Source organism: Podarcis cretensis (genome assembly GCF_951804945.1).
Source record: "Podarcis cretensis genome assembly, chromosome: 6".
In the NCBI taxonomy this organism is placed as follows: domain Eukaryota; kingdom Metazoa; phylum Chordata; class Lepidosauria; order Squamata; family Lacertidae; genus Podarcis; species Podarcis cretensis.
The window spans coordinates 10,869,816-10,887,449 of NC_137175.1; the positions used below are offsets into that span (position 1 = coordinate 10,869,816).

Genomic DNA, 17,634 nt, shown 5'->3' on the forward strand with positions numbered 1-17,634 from the left:
TACGCCCCTGCTGAGATCCTACTTTTGACCTAATGCTTCACTTTTCCAAAAACATTTAAAACAAATAAACAAAAGAACTCTCTAGGTTCGATACAAATGTCACGCTTATTTTTAGACCAAATGTGCTTGGCTTGGCATTACTAGCAACATATTTATTTCAGCCCATCCTAACTCTAAGGCTCAGGGCAGGTTGCTTCATTTAAAAAACTCTCTCCAACCACACAACACGTTTTCTTCCATTTTTTCCACACGAGGAATACTGGGCTCCCAAGCTTGTTGCCCAGATTTACCCAGTCAGTCCATAGTTGTGCTGGACCGTTAACTTAGATATTCCATGTAACTCATATAGTTACTCTTCTACAGTTCATCTCTTTTATTTTATAGTAGCAGCAGCCTCATACCTGATGTTGCTCAGAAATTCTATTAAAAAACCCCACAAAAAATCAGTGCAGTTTTGAAATCGGTGGATAAAATCTGTGCAATTTTGAAAGGTTCAGCCCACTATTTTGATTCAAAATGGCGTCCAACTATATCTAAACAGATGCTTCTTGATTTCAGGAAACATCATGCAGAATTGTGTTACTGTTATTTTAAGAGGTGTCCAAAGAGCAAGCAAACAACTTCCTAAAATGCATAGCAGATATGACTGGTTCGGTTTATCTTTCGTTTTTCTCCAGACAGCAGGGATATTGTCACAGAACATTGTTGGAATGTATGCATTCTGCATTTCTAGAGACAGGCTATGGGGAGGGTGGAAAAAGCTGTTCCTGAAGCCAGAGAGAATCGTAGAAGCCTTGTGGCCTTTATCTGGGTATAGGAGGAACTGTGAGAAGAGATATTGGAAAGGGTCCTGGTATCTTGTGACCAGAACTCAGAGTGGACCACAGTCAGCCTCTTAAGGAATAATCTACCTGGCTGTGCTGCTAGAGTAGGTTGCAAAGCGACACAACACTGGTGTGTGAAGTGAGATCAGAGCTTATGAGACCGTGTAAGAGAAGAGTTTTGACTTATCAATCGGTAATTGCCAGATACCAAGATGACACTTAAGATGGCTTAAGGTTAAGATTAGCATTTTGACTTTGGCCCCGTAGCAAACTGTATAGCAAACTGTTAACTAGCTAAGATAACTAACTGGACTGATGTACAACTGATGGATTTGTTTTCCCAGGACTATCATAAATATGATGCACAGTTTTTTATCTTGCTTGTGAGAAACCAAACACCACTTTTCACAGGCCTTCGGACAGAATAACCTCTCCATTCTCTCTCTTTTCACTGTGGCTTAGCACTGCATGAATGAGATGCATGAATGAGCTTGCACATTCTCTCCATACCAGGGAGGAGAACTTCAGCAGCTTTTACTTTCAGTTTTTGTCACATTTTTCACTTTCTCTACTGTGCGCATATATATAGTGTGTGTACTGCGATAAAGGCCAGGAGAAGAGTAAGATGTATTTGTTCCATTGAGGATAAGGTCTGGGGGGGAAGTGTGCAATCTCATGGCCTGCTTTCAATCTACGGTAGTTATGGTTGAGAGCCTCCCTATTGCCCCTGGGCTGCTTGGAGCACTGAATATGGTCCATGTTTATGATCATGGGTGTGGAATGAGGGTGTGGATCCATAATCTTCCTGAATAAAAATGGAAACCTTTTCTCTGCTTTTTTTTTTTTTTTAACCACAGGGTCAGTACTGTGACATCTGCTCATCGGCCAACAGCAACAAAGCCCATCCCATCACCAATGCTATCGATGGCACCGAGCGCTGGTGGCAAAGCCCTCCTCTTTCACGAAGGCTGGAATTCAACGAGGTCAACGTCACCTTGGATCTTGGACAGGTAACTGCAGGAAAAGGGCCTGAGGTTTATACGGCATCCTCCTTGATCAAGAGACCCTTTTTACTTTGCAGAGATATCGATAGACAAGAGAGTACTTATTTGTTCATTGATTTTTGAGTTACACAACAGGACACATTGGAAATCCTGCAACTTTCCTTAGCTAACTACAGTCACTGTATTGTTTGGTGGCCCCCAAAATCTTGTCCAGAAGACAACGGAATCATACAGAGCTGTAGCACTACATATATAAATAACAAGGTTACCTTGTTTGCAAAATACTTCAGATGTATGTGCAGTATATATATTGAACAGAATTTTACTACTTCAGGCTGCATGAGGGGCTGAGCTGCATATTTTACTGCTCTCCAATGTGAGGCATCTCTGCACCTAGACCAACAGCATTCCTGCGAGAAAGCTGTGCTTGAACCCTTCTCCTTGTAACAGGGAGTGACACAGAGCAGGCAAAGCTTTCATCTTGATTCTAGGGATAAGCCAGCCATAAGGGAAATTTCCATAATGGCCATCATACATATATTCCATATATTTAATTGGATGTATTTAATGGGTTTGAGACCTTGCGGTTGAAGGGAAGTCACAAAGTCAATACTGGCCTGTTCTTTGTTAGTGAGATCGTGTGGACATTTGAGCTTTCAAGATCTTTTTCCGCAGACGGGATGAAGCATCTGAAAGGTGACACGCCACTTAAATACAAAAGAAAGCAAATAACTGCACTGTGAGAAGTCACTTCAGGGATTTTAAAGCAAATTGCTGATATCCTGTTGTTGAATGTTAGCTCAAACCTTTGGGGATCAGAGTTCATACTGGCCTGTCAAGACCAAGTGTAATGATTTGAATGTGAAAAGTATCTGGTGTCCAATAACCTTTCCTTCCTTTTGATAACCTGGTTTCTGGGTCACTGTTCATATCTTAAGAAACAGTGGTTCTCTCGGCCCTTTTGTGTGATATAGGCTGGTGGAACATTGTTTTATATTTTGAAGAAAAGTTTGATTTATGTTTGAAGTATTATATATATTTAAATGGGGACCCCTCCCATATTATCAAGAGAATACCCTTAAGAATAATACAGTGGTACCTTGGGATACAAACACTTCAGGTTACAGACTCCACTAACCGGAAACTGGTACTTCAGGTTAAGAACTTTACTGCAGGATGAGAACAGAAATTGGCAGTGGGAGGCCCCATTAGCTAAAGTCGTACCTCAGGTTAAGAACAGTTTCAGGTTAAGAACGGACCTCCGGAACGAATTAAGTTCTTAACCAGAGGTACCACTCTGTATTAGCATGTATCAGCAAACTGAACTGGATTAATCAGAGAGTATACACTGTATAACGATGCTCCTGGTTCTTTGTTAAACTTTTCCCAGACAAGTGGAGCATTCCAAGAAGCACAGTGTTTGACACCAGCATGCAAGGGATAACACAAATTCTGCAAAATAACTCTGCGTGTGTACAACGATTGCCATATAATTTTTGTGCGTAGGAAACCCTGACTGGTTGTGAGCCTTTGGTTTTAATGGATCTGCCAATCTTATCTGCAGAAATCTCCACAAAGGAATAGTTAGACACTGTTTTCTCTTTGCAAGTGCAGGGACTCGGTAAGAAAGGTAATTTCCAGGTGCCTTTTGCAGTTCTATGACCTAGGGCCATGGGCTTTGCCTGTTTGTGGACTAGTTCTCGTTTCAAAGCAGGCAGCTTCAGTTTGAAACACTCTAGTTAAATATTTAAACAAAGCTCCAATACACGGAGGAAGGAGGGCAGCTGTCTAGAATGAATGCCTGGGGATGGAGGCAGTTGAATATCTCCTTGGAGAAAGCTTTTTCCATCGCTGAAAGGTCTGACAGTAACCTATATGCCAGCCTTTCATTTCAATTGCACACAAAATGTGACAGGCAAAGCATCTGGGAGAGAACTGGCTTACCAGTTGCTTGCTGAATAGAATAGGCAGAGGAAGCAGTCTGTGTTGTAAACAATTCCCTCCTTGGAATTCAGTGAGTCGAGCATTCAGTTCTGGAGTGTGATTTTGATGATGTAGCATTTAAAGGACTATAGTGTCGCAGCAGGCAGACTGGAGGTTTACTGTTCCATCCTACTGGCTTCTGCAACATTTGGGTTCAATTTTCTAGAAAACACTAAATGCAAAGGCAGACACACGACATTTGTTTTCTAACAGCCTGGTCTGTTTATTTGTGGCTTCGGAAATTCTACTTGTGTGTTGTTTTTCTTCTGCGAAGTTGATATATCAGAATTCTGCTCATTTTTGTGGTAGTGTAATTCAAACTAGGTTTCAATGCCACTTTCCTGCCTGTAAGTTCTATGTACTGCGAGGAAAGTTTGCCTCTCTCCAAAGGTTGCAGGTGTATGGATCACTACGGTCTTCAGGAACAATTCGGTTACTTGTTTTATTCCTATCTGCAAAATGTTAACTAGGATAACTGGACTGATAACCGAATCGTCTCACATCAGATGAAAATGCTGCTATTGCATCCTGCACCGCTAGAAATAGGAAAATCAAAACCTGGAGGATGCAATGCATTTCTAGTATCAGTAGTTGAGTAAATTATGGGAGACGGCTTCTTAGCTCAATTGGTGACATCAACAGCTGCAAAATGGGACGCGGATGGTGCTGTGGGTTAAACCACAGAGCCTAGGACTTGTTGATCAGAAGGTCGGTGGTTTGAATCCCCGCAACGGGGTGAGCTCCCATTGCTTGGTCCCTGCTCCTGCCAACCTAGCAGCTCGAAAGCACGTCAAAGTGCAAGTAGATAAATAGGTACCGCTCCAGCGGGAAGGTAAACGGCGTCACACCCACAGTTTGTACCCTAAGGAACAGAGAGATGGAGAGTCCCAACAGAAATCCAAGTGGAAATGTCTCATCAGCGGTTTCAAACTTGTGCATGCCGTTCACCAGCATGGTTTGACACATGCACCGAACAGATGAAACAGGGTATATAAATTTATGAAATAAAGATTTAACCAGATTAAACCAGATTAAACCAGATTAAAAACAAAACAAAACAAGAAAGCTGAAACCATTGTTATGTCTTCCTCTAGACCAGGCATGGTCAAACTTGGCCCTCTGGGTGTTTTGGGACTACAGTTCCCATCATCCCTGACCACTGTTCCTGTTAGCTAAGGATGATGGGAGTTGTAGTCCCAAAATACCCAGAGGGCCAAGTTTGGCCATGCCTGCTCTAGACGGACCATAAACCCAAGAACAAACTATGAGGTTGGGTTTGAATGACACGCTAAGCCAAAACCACAGCTGAGCTCACACCTGCACAACAGCAAAAGGATCGGGCTGGCTGGAGCTAAGGGGAGATGCAATTCAAAACACTGGAGGGTATTAGGTTGGTGAAGTATTTAAAGCCATTAATTTATTAGACTAGTAACAGGGACACGGGTGGCACTGTGGGTTAAACCACAGAGCCTAGGACTTGCTGATCAGAAGGTCAGTGGTTCGAATCCCCGCGATGGGGTGAGCTCCCATTGCTCGGTCCCTGCTCCTGCCAACCTAGCAGTTCGAAAGCACGTCAAAGTGCAAGTAGATAAATAGGTACCGCTCCGGCGGGAAGGTAAACGGCGTTTTCGTGCGCTGCTCTGGTTCGCCGGAAGCGGCTTAGTCATGCTGGCACATGACCCGGAAGCTGTCTGTGGACAAACGCCGGCTCCCTCAGCCAATAAAGCGAGATGAGCGCCGCAACCCCAGAGTCGGTCACCTTTACCTTTTTTACAGCTGCAAAATAGTTGCTGTTGGGGTTTGCCGCTGTGCTATCACCACCTATACTTGTGGCAGTGGCTAAGATTTCCAAGGAAGGAGCCTGGCGTCCGCATCCCAGGATGCCTTTGAATGAGGGGGATATGGCCAGGCAAAGCAGAAAAAGTTGCCCATCCTTGCATTTTGCAGTTTCTTTTCTTTTCTGCTGCAATTGATAAGGTTGTTACTGATGATGACGATTCCTTTCTGTAGCCGTTTTCAGTGTACAAAGTGCATGGCAACTCTTGCCTCGTTTACCCTCACGACAACCCTGTGAATGAGGCTGCTATTATTCCCCTTTAACAAGCTGTTCTTTTGTTTGTGCCCTTTCCTGTTGCCTGCCCATCTGTCCTGAGTAGCAGGGCCACAAATAAAGAAGCAAGGAGGAGCACTGGAATCCCCAGCCAGTGAATGACAACCTGAAAAAAAGAAAAGGGAGGGGGGAAATAAAAATAAAAACTGAAGTAGCAGGCCACCCAGCCTGAGTAATTTATATAATAGACTCACATCATGTAGTGAATGGCCTGTGATGGCTTTAAGTTTACAGTTCTCTGGCAGGGGAGGTCAAGGAGATTCTGCCAAATAATGGGAAGGGCTATTCATTTGATTATCTATTTGGAGGTATCTGTTTTTGGGTGGGGGTGGGATTGTAACTGTTTCAGCTCAGCTGCTCTCAGTGGATTGAGCAAAAAGAGAACAATATTTCGTCTTTGTAATCAGTAAAAAAGGTAAAGGTAAAGGTACCCCTGCCTGTGCGGGCCAGTCTTGCCAGTGCTCTAGGGTTGTGCGCTCATCTCACTCTATAGGCTGGGAGCCAGCGCTGTCCGCAGACACTTCCGGGTCACGTGGCCAGCGTGACAAGCTGCATCTGGTGAGCCAGCGCAGCACACAGAACGCCGTTTACCTTCCCGCTGGTAAGCTAAGCGGTCCCTATTTATCTACTTGCACCCGGGGGTGCTTAAGAACTGCTAGGTTGGCAGGCGCTGGGACCGAACGACGGGAGCGCACCCCGCCGCTGAGATTCGAACCGCCGACCATGCGATCGGCAAGTCCTAGGCGCTGAGGTTTTACCCACAGCGCCACCCGCATCCCTTTGTAATCAGTAGTAAGCATTTAACTTTTGGTGTTGGTTAAATTGGTAGCTCTTAGAGCTTGTAAATGTTACAGATGTTTGGTTGGATCCCTGGTCAGTGGTTCTACAAATGCAGGATATTGTGGTAGTGGCTGCAGAATTTGAGCCCTTGAAAACCTTTTATTATATAATTTAAATACAGGTTGCTATGTCTTAGAATGACAGATATATGGAACATGTCTGTGGAACTGGCCAACTGTTGTGTCCAGCAAAACGATATGTCCTTTTCTGACATCCTACTGTCTCTCCTTTGCTGGAAAATCTAAAATTGTGTGTGTGTGGGGGGGGGGGGGGAGATGTACAGTTCAGAATAAAGAAAATGAACAATTTTGTGCCAACTGATATGTACTTATTGATCATTACTAATCTTATGCTAAACAAGGTGATAGGCCTATAGTTCATAATTTCCTCACCCCTTAGGGACATATCCCCAAGATTATGGTGTTTAGGTACCCCTTAAATCAACATTAACTTAAGACTACTCTAGTGGTTATCCCCCCCCCCCTTTCTGTCAATGCTTGGTTATAGGTGAGGTGTGGATTCTTGCCTACAATGGTTGTCCTGATTTCAAAACAAACAGATACAATAGGTATCAGGGAGTTGTGATGTAGTGGTTGTCCTTATTAGCAAAGAGACTAAAGTGCTTTAAGGAATATTGAGGAGCTGGCTTCTTTCCAGATCCCTGACATCTGCTCCCATGAAGGTGATTCCAGGCCAAGACACCACAGAAAAGTTTATATGATGTTAGTATTTTGTGGATAGCTGCATGAAGAGAAATGCTTAAGGGTCTTGGAAAGCAACAAAAAGAGAACATTCATGCCAGGACATGCTTGCAGCTAAGTGTTGTTGATTGTAGAGGCTGTTGCAATCCTCCTTAAAAGGAGGTATTGGTTGTGAGTTATACTGGGGAGACATGTGACAGTCCTTGCATGTGAAGATTGGGAGCCTATTTGGGCCACAGACTACACCACTTGGTGTGTGTTCACAGCCAGAGGATGATAATGTTCTGAAGTACCAAATCCTCTTCTATTGTGACACACAAGGAAAAGTTTAGCCCAGAGCGATTTAGTGTTTTTCACATGCGCAAAGTGCGATTTAGTGTATCTGTGCATGCACGAGCGCAAGCACCAAAACCCGGAAGTAACCCGTTCTGGTCCTTCTGGGTTCGGCACTGTGCACAACCTGAAATAGTGTCACCTGAAGCGTCTGTAACCCGAGGTACCACTGTATATGTGTGCTACCATTCTGCAGGTACACCTGCAGATTGTGGTATTGGGCGTATGACTTCATAAGATCTCAGCTTGCAGTTTAAACATAAAGTAGGTTTCTAGCTCTTGTGGCTTTGAAGATATGCACAAAAGTGCACTGGACAATGCCTGCTAAAATGGCACAACTCGGAGGGATGGCACTTTGTACCCTACATAGATAGATTCCCCCCCCCCAAGCCGAAATAATTTGTGAAAAGCAATAAAAAATGGAAGTTATGCAAAATAAGCAGAACTATACAACATATGATTTTCATAATCATATGCAGAATTTAGCTTTTATTGGCAAGAATTTTTAATTTTTAAAGCATGGAGTTAACATAGTCCTGTATGCTGTCTGCTTGCACCTTCAAATCCTATATTTGTCTGAGAAGAGAAAGGCACGCAAAAGGGAGCTGCAGCAGTTACGCCTTCAGCGCATGCAGCACTAGTTGTGTTTAGAGGAGATAAAAGTGGTGCTTGTTGGCAGCTTTCAGAAAAAGAAGAAAGAACTAGTTTTCTTCCTCCAGGGTCAGTTTAATGTCGTTTCCCTTAGTGATTGTAATAAAATGGTGTTCTCTATAGAAAAGAATCATTTGTCTTCTTCCCTATGAAGCGTCTTTGGTTTTCTGAAAGCCACCACAGTTGAAATCTTTCAGGAAAAGCTCATCCATGGAGGCCATTGTGGTCTAACCTGTTAACTTTCTTCCCCCCCTTGCTTTTAAGAACAATTGCCAGTCTGTACACTTTATGCTGCTTCCTTTCTGCCTTTCTATCCAAAGGAAAGTTTATTCTCAGGGTGAAAAAACAGTTTCTGGAAAGACGTGGCATTTGGGGTTCTTTTATATCAATATTGTCTTTATTATTTATTCTTTTTTGAATTAAAGAACAATCTATCCATTTAGTACTAAAATAATACCACCCCCAAAATTAATAAATCCAATGCAGGCCATTGGAGGTCCAGCGCCGAGGGCCTTCTGGCAGTTCCCTCACTGCGAAAAGCAAAGCTACAGGGAACCAGGCAGAGGGCCTTCTCAGTAGTGGCCCCTGTGGTGGGACATCCCATCAGATGTCAAGGCAATAAGCAACTGTCTTACTTATAAAAGACATCTGAAGGCAGCCCTGTTTAGGGAAGTTTTTAATGTTTAATGCTGCATTGTGTTTCTAATATTCGGTTGGGAGCCGCCCAGAGTGGCTGGGGAAACCCAGCTGATGGGCAGGATATAAATAAAGAATTATTATTATTATTTCAGTCTTTTTTGATCAAGGTTTTTTAAAAATATAATATTGTCAGGGACTCAGTGGGAGCGCAGGGAGGAGAAGAGATGGAGAGCGAGGGGGAGCAATCCGAGGGCAGCGTAGGAGAAGATGACAGCAGCCCGAGAGATTCCATGAGCCTCTCCAGCGAATCGGAAGATTCACAGAAGGGGGCGCCGATGGGCAGGGCAAGGGGCGAGCCAAGGGGGACACCCCAGAAGCAAGGGGCCAGCGGGGACTCCCAGAGCAGCAGTTGGAAATCAGGACCAGCTTCCCCACCAGAGCGCAGTGGGGGGGAGGAGTTCCAGGTGTCAGAGCCCACATATGCACCACCAGCGAGAGAAGATGAGTCAGGGTTGACCACGCCTCCATCGGAGAGCGAGTTAACGGTCAAGAGGAAAGTTGCAGGCTGGGCGCGCGCGCCAAGTTCAAAGGTACAGGCGAGCGGCACAGAAGGTAGCCCGGATAGGGAACCAGGTCCTAAAGCCCGCCGGAAGGAGGGGCAAGAATCATCAGGGTCAGCGTCAGAGGAGTCCAGGAAGGATGAGACCCTAGCGGGCAGGAGGGCCCAGAGGAGAAAGGAACTTAGGAAGAGGTGGAGCAAAGCGAGAGTCTTAAACTGGTGTGGAAGGGGAGGAGACTCAGACGGGACTTCGCCGGTCTAAGGTCGGGACGTAGAGCTGCACGCTGCGGCTTTAAAATGGAAGCTGAATCTCAGTAAAGACTTTTGTACATAACTACAGCCTAGCGTTGGTCCTCTGTGAGCTGGGACCTGGAGGCAGCTCTGACAAATATATTTTGCTTTGTTCAGTTATTAAAGGATGAATAGACTCCAGACTGCACCTGGGAGTTGCTAAGAATGGTTTTTTTCCCTCACCCCACCCTCTCCCCCAGGCCAGCCACTTCTGTTACGCACACTTGGATTCTTCAAAGATTAGGGGCAAAGCACCCTGAGGTGAACTGTGTCCAGAGCAAGGTCAGACATGTCAGTGAAGCTGGGAATTTCAGGGGGCTAGGTCTGTAATTGTTAGGAAGATGTGAGCGATGTGCCGTTTTCTTGCGAGCTGCGTGATAACTGGCTGCTCTTGGCCTGTTTGAAAGTGACTGCAACTGGAGGAGTGACTACAGCTGAGCACGTCAAAGCAGACGTGCTGGACATTGTTACTGTTAAATCAAGGATCTCTGGACTTTCAAAGCTGGAGGAAGAATTCTGCAGTAGTTGGTAGGGTTGGGCCAACAACCCATTTGGGCGCATTCTACCACTTTCTTTTGGTAATCGGAACCATGCTTCCCCATCTTAGAGAAAGGATGTGAAACAGTTTGTAAAAGAGGAGAAGGGTGAACATGTTCCTGTTGCCAAGGCAACCTCTGCTCCTTTGCATTGGGATGGACATCCTATTCCAAGTAATGCAATTCAGAGGAGTGACATCAGTTGTGCATATGAATGCAGCTGATGTTCCTTCACCCAATGTTACTTTTGGTGGAATTCCCATCTTGATGTGTATCAGGGTGAGAGGCTGAATTTACCACTCTGGGCAGCAACAGGTTGGGAAACATAGTTTGCAGATGAGAAGGAAAAAATGTGCTAGAGAGTGGAAGCTTGGGGGTCTCTCCCCCCCCCCCGCATTTTCAGGTCTCCTGATTGGCAGCTTTCACAGAAAAAGTCGAGCCTCATGAAAATTTGGGAGAGTACTACCAGAGATGGTGCATTTTATTGTATATATTGATGATGTTCTAGGAGAGATAAATTTTTAAAAGTGCATTCTTCCCTGTGATCTGGCTTTCTGCATTGCCTGCCTTTTGAAAAACCATGTGAAGGCAGATCCGTGCTGAGTGGCGAACCCAACAACCATCTTAGGTGAGAAGAATGTTTGAACTGCAGTCATCAGTATTTCTGGATTGTCTTGCCAAAATGGGACCATGTAGTCATCTATCACTGCTTCCAGCGTAAGCTGCAAAATCAAACTTGACAAAGAGTTTTGTCAAGCGTGTGTCCCTCTATTTCAGAAGCATGCCTCAGGTAGTAGGAAGTTATTCTATATGGTGAATTTTCATAGTAAATCTGAATGTTTGTTGGCATGATTCTGATTGTTTGAGCAGCCACCTGTACAACTTTAAAAAAAAAGGCTGGCTGATCTCAGATCCTAGCAGAAAAGGTGCCTAATTAAAGGCAATTTATCAACACAAGTCTCTTGATATAGAAATGTCTGCCTTTTTCTGCAACATATATGCATATAGCAGCTTGTATGCCTGGTCAAGTCAAATGAAATCTCTGACTTTTTGCTTTAAGCGATATTCACCTCTGAGTCACAGTCTGGGAGTGTTGTAAGACATAGAAGTCAGCACAAGAACTGGCTGAATGCAGCTGAACAGTCCCATTTATGGTGACCCCCTAAGTCAGTGGTTTTCTTGAATGATGGGGTTTCTGGAATGATGGTCAGGGGTGCCATGGGCAACACTGGCCTCTGTCCCTCTTTCCTTCCTTCCCTCCTCTGATTCCCTCTTGTGTCTGCTTCACAAAGGCATGCACAGCTGTTTATTGAAGCAGCCCTGGCTATAAGCTCTGCAGGCGAATGGTGCCTCTGGGACTCACCTCTCTTTCTGGTGGGGTGGGCAGCTCAGAGACCAGGGAGGGCAGCTGTGGCTGCCTGGAGGACTTCCAAAGAGAGGGGAGAGGAGGCTGAGGGAACACTCCACAAGGGAGGGTGTTTGAAAAAGGGTGAGAGGCTGCCAGCTTTGCAGGCAAGGGGTGACATAACTAGGCTCCTGAGCCCCACAAGGGTGCCACAGAAAGAATGTAGTTGGTGAAGGGAGGCATGGACTCAGAATGGTTGAAAAGTTCTGCCCTAGGTGCTTGCTGTTTTCTGCCTTCTTGAGAATCCCAAAACCAGACTTCACAGGCCACAGCATATGGCTGTACCACTCAGGGCAAGAAGACTCTGACCCTCAATGTGTTTCTAGAGTTCAGTTCCCATCCTTACCCATTGGCCCTGCTGGCTGGGGCTGCTGAGATTTGGAACCCAGCAATATTGGGCAGGTTTGTTGGCTGAAGCAGAGGTTCCTCACCCTTGACTTTGGGCTTGTGCTTTGTCAGTCCCCGGACAAAACTGACAGTCCTGGGAGTATTCAGAATTCTGAATGTACAAATTGTGATGGTTATTGGGAAGGAGGCAGTCTCTTGTTCCAATGAATGAAGGGCCCAAGCTGTTCATTTAAATACATTCAGAAATGTGCATGTTCTGTAATACATTGAACATACAGAACTGAGGATTCCTGGGCACATATTGTGGTTTGTTTTTGGCAGGGAGCTCACACAGAACTGCCAAAGCGGTCAGTCTGTGCCAGGTGATTCAGGTTCAGATAAATATGTAACAATATTGAGTTTTCCTAGAAAGGGGAAAGAGGCTTGCCCTTTCAAAGTCTTCACACATTGTCTCCAATTGCAAACACAGACTCAAGACTGCAAACATAGATCTGTTCTCCAGCTTCATCATTGCCTTGCTGTTATTGCTGCAAAACTGTTTGCTGCTTAATCTCCCTTCAGTCCCTCACAAAGGCTGCACCCACCCAGGCTCAGTGCAAATTCTGGTCCTGGCCAGAATCCAGCTTGCCTTTTCAGGCCTTTGTGTAACTGTATGCGCTGCCAGTGAACCTGGGTTTCAAATTCTTCCTGAAAACACACCACAAACCTTTGTTTGCCTCCGTCTCCAGCCCAATTTCTGTGTAGCAGTCAGAGGCAGCAGCAAAATGATGATTTGTAACTCATGTGCTTTTGAAATCTTGGGGCGAATCTTGTTTTGAGCAAATCTGGTTGTTGCTTAAGTTTCATTATCATTTCACTGTTGCTAGATCAGGGAGAGGGCCTCTCCTGTGGTTATTCTGCAGCTAATTAAGTACCTGACGCAGGTGGCGCTGTGGGTTAAAGCCTCAGCACCTAGGACTTGCCGATCAAAAGGTCGGCAGTTCGAATCCCTGCGGCGGGGTGCGCTCCCGCTGCTCGGTCCCAGCACCTGCCAACCTAGCAGTTCGAAAGCACCTCCGGGTGCAAGTAGATAAATAGGGACCGCTTACCAGCGGGAAGGTAAACGGCGTTTCCGTGTGCGGCTCTGGCTCGCCAGAGCAGCGATGTCACGCTGGCCACATGACCCGGAAGTGTCTCCGGACAGCGCTGGCCCCTGGCCTCTTAAGTGAGATGGGCGCACAACCCCAGAGTCTGTCAAGACTGGCCCGTACGGGCAGGGGTACCTTTATCTTTACCTTTTTAATTAAGTACCTACAGGGTTTGTATTCTGCCTTTCCATTTTAGCAACAAAGTACCCCAGGTGTCGTACCATCAAGAGTGGAAAAACTAGTCATGGCAATATTTGTTGTTGTTGTTTTGCCGTATAGTCGTGTCTGACTCTTCGTGACCCCATGGACCAGAGCACGCCAGGCACTCCTGTCTTCCACTGCCTCCCGCAGTTTGGTCAAACTCATGCTGGTAGCTTCGAGAACACTGTCCAACCATCTCGTCCTCTGTCATCCCCTTCTCCTTGTGCCCTCCATCATTCCCAACATCAGGGTCTTTTCCAGGGAGTATTCTCTTCTCATGAGGTGGCCAAAGTATTGGAACCTCAGCTTCACGATTTGTCCTTCCAGTGAGCACTCAGGGCTGATTTCCTTAAGAATGTAGAGGTTTGATCTTCTTGCAGTCCATGGGACTCTCAAGAGTCTATCTTAGTGAGGGACTTCTTGCAGTCCATGGGACTCTCAAATATAGCCATCTTTAACCAGTGGTGGAAGGCATGATTTGGCTGCACTGATATCATTGCCTCTGGTGACCCTGATTCCTTGATGCTAGCAAACTTAATAGAAGCCACGGACAACGAGGCAACATCTGTGTATATAATTTTGCCCATTACTGTACTCCCCTTCTGATTATGACAAAAATGACTAAATGTTGGGCGCTAGCAATGATGTATATAGAAGGTAATGGTCCATTAGCAAGATTCTCTCAATTTGGAGGTCACTGAAAATAGTTTTACCAAAAGCGTTAATCCCCCCTCCGAATCACTTACGGACTCCCTGTTAAAGACCGTGTTTATGGAAGACAATCTTACTCGGCTATGAGTGATCACCAAAGAAATCATTTTAAACCTAGCTTGGTTGGATTTTTGATTCCTTTGCTGACAGTTTTTTAATTGCAAATTTGTGATGGGGTCATGTGTGTTGGCATGCCTGAACCAATGTTGGGTGTTTAACAGGAGGCCAGCTGTTTTATAGGGGTATCATGGGTAAGTTCGAGATTTGATAGTTTTACACACACACACACACACGGGGTAGGGACGGAGAAAGACAGGTTTGGTGCATGAAAACTGTTTTTGCCAGGGAATTGTACCAGCTGTGCCTTAAGCTGCTAGTCTAATTGAGAGGATGATACTTGCTGTGAGTGGACTCATATCACATTGCCTAGAAAGACAGTGAGGGTTGCAAGCAAGGCAGCCTGGGGACGCGGTGGGATTGATTTTATCTCACTTTCAATCTCCCATTCTTTCCTAGTTATACTTCCAAGTTATTTCAGATGTTTGAAGTTTTTCACAAATACTTCCAGTGGCACATATGAACTGAGCAGCCTCTCCTGCTTTGCGCGCGCGCGCGCACACACACACACACACACACACAGAGAGAGAGAGAGAGAGAGAGAGAGAGAGAGAGAGAGAGTGTTCCTTGGAGCTAATTAGTTCACAAAGAGCCACTTCCATTATTTGTTCAGCAAGCAGCTTTTGAAATTCCAATCACCACCTAGTTTATCAGATCAGAGGCTGATAAGGAAATGCAGTCAGCCATTGCTTCCCCCCACCACATCCCCTCGCTATTAAATGACACATTTCCCTCCCAGCGCTTTTTCAGAAGCCGCACCTTTCCTTCAGGCCCTGCCTTTGTTCTTCCTGAAGGAATCTCCTTATCTGGGTTCAGGCCAAGGGCTGGGGATGACAAAAGCAGGAGCCCTTCTGCTAGATTTTGAGCTGGTGTTTGGTGTCTTGGAATGCTTTCCACAAGATGGGAGAAACCTGCACACGCAGAACGTCTCCGCGCACTAGATCACAGTTCTTCAACCTGGGGGGGTCCCAAATGTTGTTGGACTACAACTCCCATCATCCTCAGCTGCTTCAGCCAGTGGTCAGGAATCCTGGGAGTTTTAGTCCCAACATAATCTTGGGACCCAAGGTTGAAGAAGGCTGTGCTTAGACGTATTGCATGGGATATGATATGTTATGGCCACTAGGCAAGGGATTGTTTTTTGTTGTCCCCAAAAGCAGCATATAGCTGCATTAAACAAATGTAATAACAATTATGCAGCAGCTGCAGCTTAGAATGAGATGGACAGGACTAAAATATCATATATTACAAGCATTCTCCTGAGAGAGATCTTCCAGTGCTCTCCATTCCCATTGTTGTCCCCTAATTTGAGGGTATTAAAAATAATCTTATTTTCTTACTTTTATATCCTGCCTTCTGCTATGGAATATATAGCAACATATAGGCAGTTGCTTATCCAGGCACTAGCTAAACTTAAACCTCCTTAGCTTAAGCATGGCGGTGACCTCACGTGCCTTCAGACTGTACTCTGGGTAGACAACCTATAACCTGTCTGCTAGTTGCAACCCACCCAACCCAATTTGGTAGTCTGATAAAGAATTTGTGTTTCCAACTTGGGTAGCTGGGGGTCATGTCTTAGCCTGTGTGATGCTGAGCATTAGTCTGCTCATCATTGTCAAACCCCACAGGTTTATGTTGTGATAATCGCATTTTGCCAAATAGTCTGGGCTTGCTGTTAAAAGTTGCAGTCTCTCCTTCTGCAGCTCTCTTAAGAAGAAAACGGAGTGGTTGCACATCTGGACCCATATCCCATGCACACCAGCTGCTTGTGCATGAGGGTCAGGCAGCCAGTTTTTCATTTGATTTGAATTTATGAGCATACATGAGTGGTAATTATGGGTTGATGAAAGCCTGCCCCTTTATACCTCTCGGTAGGCAGTTGTCAGATGTAAATAACGTGAACTTACCATATTTTTTGCTTTATAAGACTCACTTTTTCCCTCCTAAAAAGTAAGGGGAAATGTGTGTGCGTCTTATGGAGCGAATGCAGGCTGCGCAGCTATCAGAGAAGCCAGAACAGCAAGAGGGATTGCTGCTTTCACTGCGCAGCAATCCCTCTTGTTGTACTGGCTTCTGAGATTCAGAATATTTTTTTTCTTGTTTTCCTCCTCCAAAAACTAGGTGCGTCTTGTGGTCTGGTGAGTCTTATAGAGTGAAAAATACGGTAAATGTATGCTTTGGCTGCAATCCTGCTCCCTCAGACTCTGTACATGCTCAGAGAGCAGCAGTTCCTAACAGGAGCCATGCACAGTCCACTCCTCTCTCCATGTACCACTGTGCAAGGGAACACAACTTGCCATACCAGCTTGTTTCGTTGCAACCAGACAATATATTTAAAGCCAAAGCATTTCTGCGTCTTGCATGCACGGGATGAACCAGTATCATATCCACTACCAGACCCTACATCCCTGCACCTGTTTTTTGTTATAGAGTATCCTTGTTATAAGAATTTTAAGGTCTTAGATATATAATAAATGTTCATAAATGTACCAACCAAGCACAAACATAGATATGTGGACCACATGTCTGGAGCAGCATAGGAAGACTGCCCTGAAACCATTTTGACTCCCAACAACGTTCAAATTTCTGTTGTAGACCACCTTTTCTGTGATGTAGGTATGATGTTTGTGGGGGGTGGTCTTGGGTTACACCCCTTCTGTGATGTATGTATGATGTATGGAGGGGTGGTCTTGAGATCCAGGGCAGGGAATTTAAAATGTCTATATAAGGGCAGGCACACCTTTGTTTTGGGTCCTCCTCCTTTCCTGCATGTGAGGGGAGCACCCTGTTGCAACAGTTCAATAAAGATCAGGCTTACGAGCTGCTTTGCTTTTCAATATTCTCTGGTTGGCCTCTGTTATTTTCTCTGACCAATGGAGAACCTACAAAGGACTCGATAAGGGCTCTTGTGTTCCCCATAAGGGAATAAGGGCAGATTTTTGTTTATTCCATCCTGCCAGCCTGGAACTGGGGCAAGAGCAATTTACTGAACATCCTATGTAAAATGCATAAGGGTTTCTCGAAGTACACCCTCTAGTATACTCTTGAAGTGCATTGCGTAGCCCCAGTGGAGTGCTCTGCCTTGGCGCATGCTGGGACTGGTGGTGTTTGGTTTTGCTTGACTCCTATCTGGAACCACTCCATATAGCCTGTTCTCTGTACGTGCACACAAGCACGATGAGAGCACGATTGTGCCCATAGAGTAGTTTCTCCTGCATGGGCCTCCCTGAACGGGCAAGAGCCACTTGTATGTG

The 17,634-nt window shown here is 45.3% G+C and overlaps 1 protein-coding gene across 1 annotated transcript in view; it reads left to right on the forward strand.

Moving 5' to 3' along the window:
- Nucleotides 1–17,634, forward strand: part of LAMA5 (laminin subunit alpha 5) — a 197,563-nt gene that overhangs the window by 11,697 nt on the left and 168,232 nt on the right. The window contains exon 2 of the mRNA XM_079980179.1: nucleotides 1,682–1,834. Coding sequence (XP_079836305.1) covers nucleotides 1,682–1,834 — 153 coding nt within the window. The remainder of the gene's footprint in view (nucleotides 1–1,681; nucleotides 1,835–17,634) is intronic.